Genomic DNA, 12,525 nt, shown 5'->3' on the forward strand with positions numbered 1-12,525 from the left:
GGGGATGTTGGAGCCTGGAGCTCTTTGCCTTTGTGCAGCACTGAACGCTGGAGCCTCTCTGCGTGGCCTGGACCAGCTGAAACGTTCCAAAACACTCCCCTTTTGTTCTTGTCCCTCTCCACCTCTGCTGGGATGTTTTTGTCACCTTCAGTCCCTCCCAGGCCGATCTGCTCCGAAGCACTCTCAGGATGTTCCCACCTTTTCAGCTCTGGCTCCTCCCTAAATCCCAGCCCCCTGTGCCCTGGGCAGGGAGCCACTGCTTGCACCTTTATTTTCCAAAATACATCTCTGGGCCCTACGAAGCCACCCAGGACAGCTCTGGGGAGCTTCTGGCAAGAAGAGCTTCAAACCTCCCTCCTCGATGCCACCCGTGTTGAGCAGAGCCCACGCTGTGCTCCCGGGGCTCTGAGGATCTGCTGGGCCAGCTGGGGTGGAGACCCAGGGATTTGCCTGCCAGAACTCCAGCAGCTCCTGCAGCAGCTGCTGCTGGTTTTACGGAAGATCTGGGCCAGCACAAGTGGAGCAAATCAGGGTTTCCAGCCTGGGGAAGCTGCAGAAGGTCCTGCCAAGGGAACCATCCCTGCCTGGCAGAGCTGGGCAGGAGCTGAGGGCACCCCGAGGCTGCGGCTGCAGGGACCAGACCTGGTTTGGTGAGGAAGGACCCAGAGCAGGGGAGGAAGGCAGCCTGGTGCTGCTGCAGCTCCCAGACCTTCCCTGGGACACGAATGGCAAAGCCAGAGCAGGGTGGGGGCTCAGCACGGCCAGGGGCTCCTGCAGCAGTGCAGGAACAGTGCCCAGGCTGCTCCCAGGGCTCCTGCAGCAGTGCAGGAACAGAGCCCAGGCTGCTCCCAGGGCTCCTGCAGCAGTGCAGGAACAGTGCCCAGGCTGGGGGCTGCCCCCAGGGCTCCTGCAGCAGTGCAGGAACAGTGCCCAGGCTGCTCCCAGGGCTCCTGCAGCAGTGCAGGAACACGGCCCAGGCTGCTCCCAGGGCTCCTGCAGCAGTGCAGGAACACGGCCCAGGCTGGGGGCTGCTCCCAGGGCTCCTGCAGCAGTGCAGGAACACGGCCCAGGCTGCTCCCAGGGCTCCTGCAGCAGTGCAGGAACACGGCCCAGGCTGCTCCCAGGGCTCCTGCAGCAGTGCAGGAACATGGCCCAGGCTGCTCCCAGGGCTCCTGCAGCAGTGCAGGAACAGTGCCCAGGCTGCTCCCAGGGCTCCTGCAGCAGTGCAGGAACACGGCCCAGGCTGCTCCCAGGGCTCCTGCAGCAGTGCAGGAACATGGCCCAGGCTGCTCCCAGGGCTCCTGCAGCAGTGCAGGAACAGTGCCCAGGCTGCTCCCAGGGCTCCTGCAGCAGTGCAGGAACACGGCCCAGGCTGCTCCCAGGGCTCCTGCAGCAGTGCAGGAACACAGCCCAGGCTGGGGGCTGCTCCCAGGGCTCCTGCAGCAGTGCAGGAACACGGCCCAGGCTGCCCCCAGGGCTCCTGCAGCAGTGCAGGAACACAGCCCAGGCTGCCCCCAGGGCTCCTGCAGCCCCCAGCAGCCCCGCTGCAGCTTGGGGAGGGCACTGGTGCAGCCTGGCCCTGCAGGGCTCCCCCAGAGCTCTGCTGTGCTCCAGGGAGCAGCGGGGCAGGATTGCTGCTCCAAGAGCCCCTCCTGCACCTCACAGAGCCACCAGGGACAGCACCCAAACCCCCGGGGCATTCCCCATTCCCAGCCTGTTCCAGGAGGTGAGAACAGAAACACAGCCTCAGCCCTCTGCTAATTGCCAGTGCCAGGCACCAAAGGGGCTGGTGAGCTACTCAGCCTCTACTAGTATTATTATTATTATTATTATTATTTCTGGGACAGGACTGTGCTAGGAAATTCAAGTTCAAACAGAGACGAGGAAGGCAGGGAAAGCTTTATTAGATTCCAGCCTCACCAGGTGTCAGCAGAACTGTGCCAGCTGAGTTACCAGCATGCACAGGTGGGGAGCAGTGCTGGGCTCAGGGCAGGGCATGCAGGGCTGCAGGGGGCTGTGCATGGCTCTGGGGGGGCTGTGCAGGGCTCTGGGGCTGTGCATGGCTCTGGGGCTGTGCAGGGCTCTTGGGCTGTGCAGGGCCCTGGGGCTGTGCAGGATCCTGGGGCTGTGCAGGGCTCTGGGGGGGCTGTGCAGGGCTCTGGGGCTGTGCAGGATCCTGGGGCTGTGCAGGGCTCTGGGGGGCTGTGCAGGATCCTGGGGCTGTGCAGGGCCCTGGGGCTGTGCAGGATCCTGGGGCTGTGCAGGATCCTGGGGCTGTGCAGGGCTCTGGGGGGCTGTGCAGGGCCCTGGGGCTGTGCAGGGCTCTGGGGCTGTGCAGGGCTCTGGGGCTGTGCAGGATCCTGGGGCTGTGCAGGGCTCTGGGGCTGTGCATGGCTCTGGGGGGCTGTGCAGGGCTCTGGGGCTGTGCAGGGCCCTGGGGCTGTGCAGGATCCTGGGGCTGTGCAGGGCTCTGGGGGGCTGTGCAGGGCTCTGGGGCTGTGCAGGATCCGGGGGCTGTGCAGGGCTCTGGGGCTGTGCAGGGCTCTGGGGCTGTGCAGGGCCCTGGGGCTGTGCAGGGCCCTGGGGCTGTGCAGGATCCTGGGGCTGTGCAGGGCTCTGGGGGGGCTGTGCAGGGCTCTGGGGCTGTGCAGGATCCTGGGGCTGTGCAGGGCTCTGGGGGGGCTGTGCAGGGCTCTGGGGCTGTGCAGGATCCTGGGGCTGTGCAGGGCTCTGGGGGGCTGTGCAGGATCCTGGGGCTGTGCAGGGCCCTGGGGCTGTGCAGGATCCGGGGGCTGTGCAGGGCTCTGGGGCTGTGCAGGGCCCTGGGGCTGTGCAGGGCTCTGGGGCTGTGCATGGCTCTGGGGCTGTGCAGGGCTCTGGGGCTGTGCAGGGCCCTGGGGCTGTGCAGGATCCTGGGGCTGTGCAGGGCCCTGGGGCTGTGCATGATCCTGGGGCTGTGCAGGATCCGGGGGCTGTGCAGGGCTCTGGGGCTGTGCAGGGCTCTGGGGGGCTGTGCAGGGCCCTGGGGCTGTGCAGGGCTCTGGGGCTGTGCATGGCTCTGGGGCTGTGCAGGGCTTTGGGGCTGTGCAGGATCCTGGGGCTGTGCATGGCTCTGGGGCTGTGCAGGGCTCTGGGGGGCTGTGCAGGGCTCTGGGGCTGTGCAGGATCCTGGGGCTGTGCATGGCTCTGGGGCTGTGCAGGGCTCTGGGGCTGTGCATGGCTCTGGGGCTGTGCAGGGCTCTGGGGGGCTGTGCATGGCTCTGGGGCTGTGCAGGATCCTGGGGCTGTGCAGGGCTCTGGGGGGCTGTGCAGGGCCCTGGGGCTGTGCAGGGCTCTGGGGCTGTGCAGGATCCTGGGGCTGTGCAGGGCTCTGGGGGGCTGTGCATGGCTCTGGGGGGCTGTGCAGGATCCTGGGGCTGTGCATGGCCCTGGGGCTGTGCAGGGCTCTGGGGCTGTGCAGGGCTCTGGGGCTGTGCAGGGCTTTGGGGCTGTGCAGGGCTCTGGGGCTGTGCAGGGCTCTGGGGCTGTGCAGGGCTCTGGGGCTGTGCAGGGCTCTGGGGTGCCCTGGCTGCAGCTGAAGGTTCCCAGAGAGGGGACAGGGATGGGAGCAGCCCCCAGAGAGCAGGAATCCACCAGAGGCACAGGGAGCTTTGGATCCAGCCTGGGAGGGAGCCAGGACAGGCTCTGGAACTCCATGGAGGGGACACAGAGCTGCTGGGGAGGGGAGGGGAGGGAGGGGAAGGGAAGGGATGGGATGGGATGGGATGGGATGGGATGGGATGGGATGGGATGGGATGGGATGGGATGGGATGGGATGGGATGGGATGGGATGGGATGGGATGGGATGGGATGGGATGGGATGGGATGGGATGGGATGGGATGGGAAGGGTCGGGATGGGATGGGAAGGGTCGGGATGGGATGGGATGGGATGGGATGGGATGGGATGGGATGGGATGGCATGGGATGGGATGGGATGGCATGGGATGGGATGGGAAGGGTCGGGATGGGATGGGATGGGATGGGATGGGATGGGATGGGATGGGATGGGATGGGATGGGAAGGGATGGCATGGGATGGGATGGCATGGGATGGGATGGGATGGCATGGGATGGGATGGGAAGGGTCGGGATGGGTCGTGATGGGATGGGAAGGGTCGGGATGGGATGGGAAGGGTCGGGATGGGTCGTGATGGGATGGGAAGGGTCGGGATGGGATGGGAAGGGTCGGGATGGGATGGGATGGGATGGGATGGGATGGGAAGGGTCGGGATGGGATGGGATGGGTCCGGATGGGATGGGATGGGATGGGATGGGAAGGGTCGGGATGGGTCGGGATGGGATGGGATGGGATGGGATGGGATGGGATGGGATGGGATGGGATGGGAAGGGTCCGGATGGGATGGGAAGGGTCCGGATGGGATGGGAAGGGTCCGGATGGGATGGGATGGGATGGGATGGGATGGGATGGGATGGGATGGGAAGGGTTGGGATGGGATGGGAAGGGTCGGGATGGGATGGGATGGGAAGGGAAGGGTCCGGATGGGATGCTGTCCTTGCAGGCCCCGGGCTCCAGCCCCACACACACCCTGCACTGCAGCACTGGCTGCTGCCTCCGGGAGCCTCCTGCTCCCTGGGCTCCCTGAGCAGGCCCAGGGCTGGCCAGAGCAGCAGCTCTGCAGGAATGGGAGGAACACCTTGGCATTCAGGCTCCTGCCTGGTTCAAGCACTAGTCAAGCCCAGCTTACCCATTTGTTCGGTTTATTTAACTTCAAAGAGGTGCACACTAAAGCATTAAGATTTACTGGTTTGGATTCCTCTCTGTACAAGTTCTTTCAAACAGCTTGAATGCACAAGGCTTTACAGATAGAAGCGCTGAAACACAAGATAAAACAAACCTAAATTCCAAATCACTCCATGAAGAAAAATTGTAGAAAATAAAATTAAAAAAAAAAAAAAGGAAAACAAAAAATATTCCAACAAAAAAACTGCAGCACTCCTTGGGAAAGGGAAAGACTGCACGAGGAGGGACACAGAGGGGTGGAAGGCAAGCAATGGAGGCTCTGCCCAAAGCTTCTCCGTGCTGGCTCAGGGGATGGAGTTCAGGAGATCCTTGAGGAAGCTGTCGGGATCATTGATTTCTGACAAGAGTCCTTTGAACACAAGAAGGCAAGAGAGAAGAGTCAGCCCCTGTTTGTCCTGCCCCAGGAGGGATTCGTGCTGGGCCACGTGTGAGCTCCTGACAGCTGCAGGGTTATTTTAGGGCTGGGCACGAGCAGGGTAAGCCCTGCAGGAGGGGCTGCAACGGGAATTCTGTGAGACACTGCATCCACATGGAACTGCTGCTGGGCAGCCGAGGGACCCAGCTCTGGGTGCTGGGCAGTGAGAGGCTGGCCTGGGACACAGATTTTGAGAGAAGAGCGAGCAGCTCCAGCTTCTCTGCAGGTTTTCAGCATCTCCTGACTCCTGGAGGTACCAAAATCCTTGGGGAGCACCTCTGGCTGCACCCAGCTGCTGCCTGGTCACATCTGCTCACCAGCTTCAACCACAGACCCCCCCCAGGCCACCTGCCAGCTGTGCTGCAGATGTTTAACAGAGCAGGGGGGAGGTTTTCCTGCCTAGGGCTGCCCAGGTGTGTGTCCCAGCAGTCTGGGGACAGCCAGGCTGTGCCTAGGTAGTGCTGATCCCTCCCCACGAGCTGCAGCAGTGTCAGGAATGCTGCTGGCTCCAGTCACCAGCTGCACAAGGCAGCCTATAAAAGGGCAAGCAAACACTCACCAGCCACATCCAAAAACTCAGAAAACGTTTCCACTGGCATGAATTCCTCCTGGAAGGTTTTCAGGGCCTTGTCTGCAGCCTCGTGGATTGGCATGTCGTTGTGTCGGATGAACTCGGCCAGAGAGAAGGACCAGCCTCCCTCTGTGTTACTGGTAGGCACCTTCTGACAGGGGACAAACACACCAAATCAGCCAAAAATAATGAATTAATGAAAAAAAAAAGTTAGTGCAAATCCTGGTGCCTTCTCCCATTGCTCCTGGATTTCCACCCCTGCCTCTTGCAAACAACCAACAGAGAAAGAAATTCCCCGAGTGCAACTTCAGGATCTTTTTTTGCAGAATGAAACAAGGTCCCAGGCATTTCCTCACCCTGAGCACTGAACCCTCTGTGGAAGCTGCAGGTTTCTTTCTGCCCCTGGCTCCTTCCTCACCCCAACCATTTCCCTGGCACAGCCTGGAATGTCCTTCCTTCCTTCCATGAACAACCAACAGGAAAAATAAGCAAGCACACAACACACGAGTGCTGCCAACTGGAGAAGTCTCTCAATTCTTCAGCCACTGAACTGCAAGGGGTACAATGAGCACAGGCAGCTTCCTGTGGCCTTTCTGCTTTTACAAGGTGCAGAAGAAAAAAGAAGGAAACAATCCTTCCCTGGGAGGGTGTGAGGCCCTGGCAGAGGTGCCCAGAGCAGCTGTGGCTGCCCCTGGATCCTGGCAGTGCCCAAGGCCAGGCTGGACAGGGCTGGGAGCAGCCTGGGACAGGGGAAGGTGTCCCTGCCATGGCAGGGGTGGAATGGATGAGCTTTAAGGTCCCTTCCCACCCAAACCACCCTGGGATTCTCTGAGGTTTCGTTTCCAAGGACCTTGAAGAAAGGGGTTTCAAATTTTGATTTCTATTTCAAACTCCTGGAACTGCTCGGGTAAGAAGGCTGACGTGGAGCTGAGCTGGAGGTGCTGCAGGGGAGCTGCAGTGCTCTCCTTACCTTGAACATGTTGTAAATGAGATCCACGAGTGCCCAGAAGAGCAGCCCCGAGCGGTACGTGGCGTATTCCTTCACCGCCTTGTCTGCCAGTCTGCCAGAAGGAGAAACGGCCCTGCAGTTAATCCCGCTCTGCCCGGGCTCTGCTCACCCCCTAGTGCAACAGCAGCTGCAGCAGCAGAGCCCCCCAGGACAGGCAGGGAGGGCTCTGAGGGAGCCGGGCTGGCTGTGCCTGGCAGGGCACCTTGGGGTGCCTCTGCTCCAGCTGTGCCCAGCACAGCTGTGCCACTAAAACCTCCTTGCACAGGAAGGAAACGAGCACAGAGGGGACTGGAGGGCTCAGACTGCACAGCAAACCAACAGCAGGGTGGGGAAAAACAATGTAAACCCCCTGTTTGGGTGTTCACTGCTGGAGAGCAGCAGATTCCTGAAGGAATGGCCAAATCCGGGTCTCTAGAACAGCTTTGTGCTTCTAACTCATAAAACCATTTCTGCAAGACTCTGAGGGAAATCCTTGAAGAAATGGAGGAATTTCCATTTAATATATCCTTGGTTATTTGTGGGACTCAGATTCAGTCAAAGAAAGAAACTGAGAGTTTCTAGCCAGGCAGAAGCCTGGGAAAGAGCTGGAGAAGAATTCTTTATCTCTCTTGTTGTTCACATTGTTTATAGTTAAGTTCTATCACTGTGTGTCAAGCACTTTGCACCAATGGTTTGAGTTGTTTTCACTTCAGGACCAGTGGAGTTGGTCCTCACGAAGCTCTGTATAAAAGAGCAGTGTATTTTGAATAAATTGGAGTTTTACTCTCAGCAGCCTTCTGGTCTGGTCAGTCCTCTCATTCCCGTCCTGCCTTGACAGTGACAGTGATTCTCCTGCCAGGAAAGGACTTGTGGAAATCCAGCACCTGGGTTTGGAGCAGTAGGAATGCCCTAAAAGGTGAGGAGCTGTGCTGGGACAGCAGCTCCCCAAGTCTGCTTGGGGATTAATCACAAACAGGTTCTGGCAAGGCAGAACCTCCTGCCAGCTGCTCTCATGGGTTTGGAATTTTTGTGCCTGTGCTCCTCAGGTACATCTGCCCCATCACGTGCTGCTTCCTGCTCAACATTCCAGAGCTTTGGAAAAACAAAAAAAATCATTTTTTATGCACCCAGGACCAGCTCAGCCGCTGCTGTGGGTCAGCAACACAACAGAGGCTCCCAGCTGCAACCTGCCCAGGACTGGGCTTTTCTGGGGGAAAAATGAACATTCTGCTGCTCTTATGAAAAGGCTCCATTTGTGCATGTGTGTGTGCCCTTAAAACAGACATCTTAGTAGGTGGCAGCCTGCTTGGGCAGCTCAGCTTAATTATTTAAAGGAAAACCAATTAGTAAAGGTGACTAAATTTCCACGGGATGAAGAGCAACATAGAGCTGGGCTAATTCTGGCCTCCCAAGTACTGCAAGACAGACTCATCCTTTCATGTGAATGGGTTTGATCTAATTGCAGTCTGCTCCTTTAATTGAAAACTAAGAGGCCCTTGTGGGTTAGGGCTGTAGGTACCTCCTGGAGCAGCTGCTCCATGGAGGAGCTGCTGGGTTTGCTCTGGAGCTGGCCAGGGACTGCAGCAGAAAGCCACAGACACTGGGGGAGTGTTTTAGAGAGGTCACAGTGAAGAGCGAAGGGGAAACAATCAAAATGGACTTTTCCTCCCAAATTCCAGGTGAAAGCTATGCTGAAAAACATCTACAGGTTTTTTTTTTAGCCAGGATTTGTGGCTCGGTAACAATGAGCACTCGATTCAGTTCTTTGGGATCTGTAAATTATATTTATAGAAACCCAGAACTGGGATCCATTCTGGGAATTTCATCTTTGGGTTTAAATAGGAAATGTTTCCAAACAAGGGAGGTGCTGAGCATCTCCCCCTGGTACCTGTGGTACCATCACTCCTGGCACAGCCAGAAGCCCTTTTTGGCTCAGTTCTCCCCAAATCTGTGTGACCCCGAGTGGCCCAGCTGAGGAGCTGGATGGGCACCTCCCCGTGGGACAGGGAATGTGTGGGATTTGCTGCCTTGGGATGAGGGAATGCAGAGCACTCCTGCCCCTTCCCAGGATTTACAGGAGGTTCCAAACCTCCAGCACATCCTCAGCTTTTTGGAGAAGCACTGGGGGTTCCTGCAGTGGTTCCTGTCCCTTTCTGAGATGCACAGGTAGCAGTGAGTCCTTGAGTGTCCCCAGCCTTCACCCCAGCGCTCTGGGAATGGAGCTGCTCCCAGACAACACCCTGAATATGGAATGCTAATTTTAATGCTTTGCATGCAGACATTACCCTGGTGTCACAGCCAGTGGCTTCCTCTCTGCCTCAGCCGACAAATTCAAGATATTGGCACTTATCTGCAGAGCCTTTCACCATCCATCACCCTCTTCCTGATTTTCCACAAGAATAAATAAGCACAGAGCTTGGAAATCAGAATTTTGCTGAGAGCCTTTATCAGAGGGAGGCTTTGTGCTCTCTTAGTCTGCAGAGATTAAAGAAAGCCCTTGAATAAACCTTGACATAATTCCTGAGCACTGTTCCTAAGTGTGCTCCCCCGAAATTCCAGAGATCGGATGCTTTAGCTGGAAGTTCCTGGCTCTGCCTGTCCCAATATGTTTTTATTACAGCTGTGCTTGGGGAAGGAGGAGAACACCCAGGGAGGGTTTGAAGAGCAGCAAGCCCAGCCTGGGCTCAGCTCTGCCAGCCCAGCCTGATCTCAGCTCTGCCAGCCTGAGCTCAGCTCTGCCAGCCCAGCCTGAGCTCAGCTCTGCCAGCCTGAGCTCAGCTCTGCCAGCCCAGCCTGAGCTCAGCTCTGCCAGCCTGGGCTCAGCTTTGCCAGCCCAGCCTGGGCTCAGTTCTGCCAGCCCAGCCTGAGCTCAGCTCTGCCAGCCTGGGCTCAGCTCTGCCAGCCCAGCCTGAGCTCAGCTCTGCCAGCCCAGCCCGGGCTCAGCTCTGCCAGCCCAGGCTCAGCTCTGCCAGCCTGAGCTCAGCTCTGCCAGCCCAGCCCGGGCTCAGCTCTGCCAGCCCAGCCTGGGCTCAGCTCTGCCAGCCCAGCCTGGGCTCAGCTCTGCCAGCCCAGCCTGAGCTCAGCTCTGCCAGCCCAGCCTGGGCTCAGCTGTGCCAGCCCAGCCCGGGCTCAGCTCTGCCAGCCCAGCCCAGGCTCAGCTCTGCCAGCCCAGCCTGAGCTCAGCTCTGCCAGCCCAGCCTGAGCTCAGCTCTGCCAGCCTGAGCTCAGCTCTGCCAGCCTGAGCTCAGCTCTGCCAGCCCAGGCTCAGCTCTGCCAGCCCAGGCTCAGCTCTGCCAGCCCAGCCTGAGCTCAGCTCTGCCAGCCCAGGCTCAGCTCTGCCAGCCCAGCCTGAGCTCAGCTGTGCCAGCCCAGCCCGGGCTCAGCTCTGCCAGCCCAGCCCGGGCTCAGCTCTGCCAGCCCAGCCTGGGCTCAGCTCTGCCAGCCCAGCCCGGGCTCAGCTCTGCCAGCCCAGCCTGAGCTCAGCTCTGCCAGCCCGGCCTGGGCTCAGCTGTGCCAGCCCAGCCTGAGCTCAGCTCTGCCAGCCCGGCCTGAGCTCAGCTCTGCCAGCCCAGGCTCAGCTCTGCCAGCCCAGGCTCAGCTCTGCCAGCCCAGCCTGAGCTCAGCTGTGCCAGCCCAGGCTCAGCTCTGCCAGCCCAGGCTCAGCTGTGCCAGCCCAGCCTGAGCTCAGCTCTGCCAGCCCAGGCTCAGCTCTGCCAGCCTGAGCTCAGCTCTGCCAGCCCAACCTGGGCTCAGCTCTGCCAGCCCAGTCTGAGCTCAGCTCTGCCAGCCCAGCCTGAGCTCAGCTCTGCCAGCCCAGCCCGGGCTCAGCTCTGCCAGCCCAGGCTCAGCTGTGCCAGCCCAGGCTCAGCTCTGCCAGCCTGAGCTCAGCTCTGCCAGCCCAGGCTCAGCTCTGCCAGCCCAGGCTCAGCTGTGCCAGCCTGAGCTCAGCTGTGCCAGCCCACGGGCAGAGCTCACCCCTGAGCCTCTGGAGCTGGCAGAGCCCCGGAGCCAGGCAGGCTGCAGGAACAGGAGCCAGGGGAGCCTGGGAGCAGCACTGGGAGCAGAGCAGGAGCCCCTTTCAGGGCTCTCTGCCTTTTCCAAGAGCATGGTTCACGCTGGGTTTGTGCAACTCCAATGTAATGACTTTATCAAACACCTAATTAATGTCATCAGCATAAAAATGCCCTTTAAGGCGACTTAGAATAATAATGAATTGATTCCTAATTATGACAGCTATTTCAAATCGTCCTTTCAGAAACTGGAATTCCCTTTCCCTCTCTGGAAATATTGTGCCTTTGTCAGGCAGGCACAGCCACTTATTCTTGTGCTTCAAGTGCCTGACAGCTGCTATTGATTTTTTAATTTTCAAAAAGCAATGGCATTTGACTTCTATTTCTATTTTTCTATTTGAGGGAGGCTGGAGCACTGATCACAAGGGCCCAGAACGAGCTTCTTTAGGGAGGCAAGCAGGGAGTGAGGCAGAGCTCAGGGACAGCTCCTGGCTCAGTGCTGGGGTGGGGGAGGAAGAAGGAAAAGCATCGATCGTTCCCATGGATCAGCTCATTGATCCACTCCAGGGAGCACCCAGAATGAAATGTTCCTGCTCACGCCAGCCCTGGGGCAGCTGCAGCCACGCAGGGCTTGGAGCAACCTGGGCCTGGGGGTGTCCCTGGGCCTGGGGGTGTCCCTGGGCTCTGGGGGTGTCCCTGGGCTCTGTGGGGGTGTCCCTGGGCTGTGGGGGTGTCCCTGGGATCTGGGGGTGTCCCTGGGATCTGGGGGTGTCCCTGGGCCTGGGGGTGTCCCTGGGCTCTGGGGTGTCCCTGGGCTCTGTGGGGGTGTCCCTGGGCTGTGGGGGTGTCCCTGGGCTCTGTGGGGGTGTCCCTGGGCTGTGGGGGTGTCCCTGGGCCTGGGGGTGTCCCTGGGCTGTGGGGGTGTCCCTGGGCTTGGGGGTGTCCCTGGACCCGGGGGGTGTCCCTGCCATGACAGGGGTGGCACTGGAGGGGCTCAGGGTCCCTCCCCACCCAACCCAGGCTGGGATTCTGCAGCTCCTCAACACCGAGTGCAAAGGTTACTCAAGGGCTTAACACCAGGTGTAAACTACACATGCAAGTGGCTCTGTGACAGTGACAGGGTGTCTCTGTGACAGTGACAGGGTGTCTCTGTGACAGTGACACAAACAACTCTGTGACAGTGACACGAGTGGCTCTGTGACAGTCACAGTGACAGGGGTGGCTCTGTGACAGTGACAGGGTGTCTCTGTGACAGTGATACAAACAACTCTGTGACAGTGACACGAGTGGCTCTGTGACAGTGACAGGGGTGGCTCTGTGACAGTCACAGTGACAGGGGTGGCTCTGTGACAGTGACACGAGTGGCTCTGTGACAGTGACAGGGTGGCTCTGTGACAGTCACAGTGACAGGGGTGGCTCTGTGACAGTGACACAAGTGGCTCTGTGACAGTGACACGAGTGGCTCTGTGACAGTGACATGAGCAGGTGTGACAGTGACAGGGGTGGCTCTGTGACAGTGACACAAGTGGCTCTGTGACAGTGACATGAGCAGGTGTGACAGTGACAGGGGTGGCTCTGTGACAGTGACAGGGTGTCTCTATGACAGTGACAGGGGTGGCTCTGTGACAGTGACACAAGTGGCTCTGTGATGGTAACACAAGTGGCTCTGTGACAGTGACAGGGGTGGCTCTGTGCCAGTGACACGGGTGGCTCTGTGACAGTGACAGGGGTGGCTCTATG

General features: G+C 59.4%; 1 protein-coding gene across 6 annotated transcripts in view; it reads right to left on the minus strand.

Moving 5' to 3' along the window:
• Positions 1–4,741: 4,741 nt before the first annotated feature.
• Positions 4,742–12,525, minus strand: part of UBR4 (ubiquitin protein ligase E3 component n-recognin 4) — an 88,682-nt gene continuing 80,898 nt past the window's right edge. For 5 of the 6 annotated variants that reach the window (XM_077788202.2, XM_085559027.1, XM_077788201.2 and 2 more), the window contains 3 exons: positions 6,758–6,848; positions 5,776–5,938; positions 4,742–5,150 (listed from right to left, as the gene is read on the minus strand). In XM_077788202.2, coding sequence (XP_077644328.1) covers positions 5,086–5,150; positions 5,776–5,938; positions 6,758–6,848 — 319 coding nt within the window. In that variant the 3' untranslated portion in view covers positions 4,742–5,085. The remainder of the gene's footprint in view (positions 5,151–5,775; positions 5,939–6,757; positions 6,849–12,525) is intronic. The other variant, XM_085559026.1, reaches the window with a different exon arrangement.

The sequence above is a fragment of the Lonchura striata genome, chromosome 21 (assembly GCF_050655825.1).
Source record: "Lonchura striata isolate lonStrDom1 chromosome 21, ASM5065582v1, whole genome shotgun sequence".
Lineage (NCBI taxonomy): Eukaryota > Metazoa > Chordata > Aves > Passeriformes > Estrildidae > Lonchura > Lonchura striata.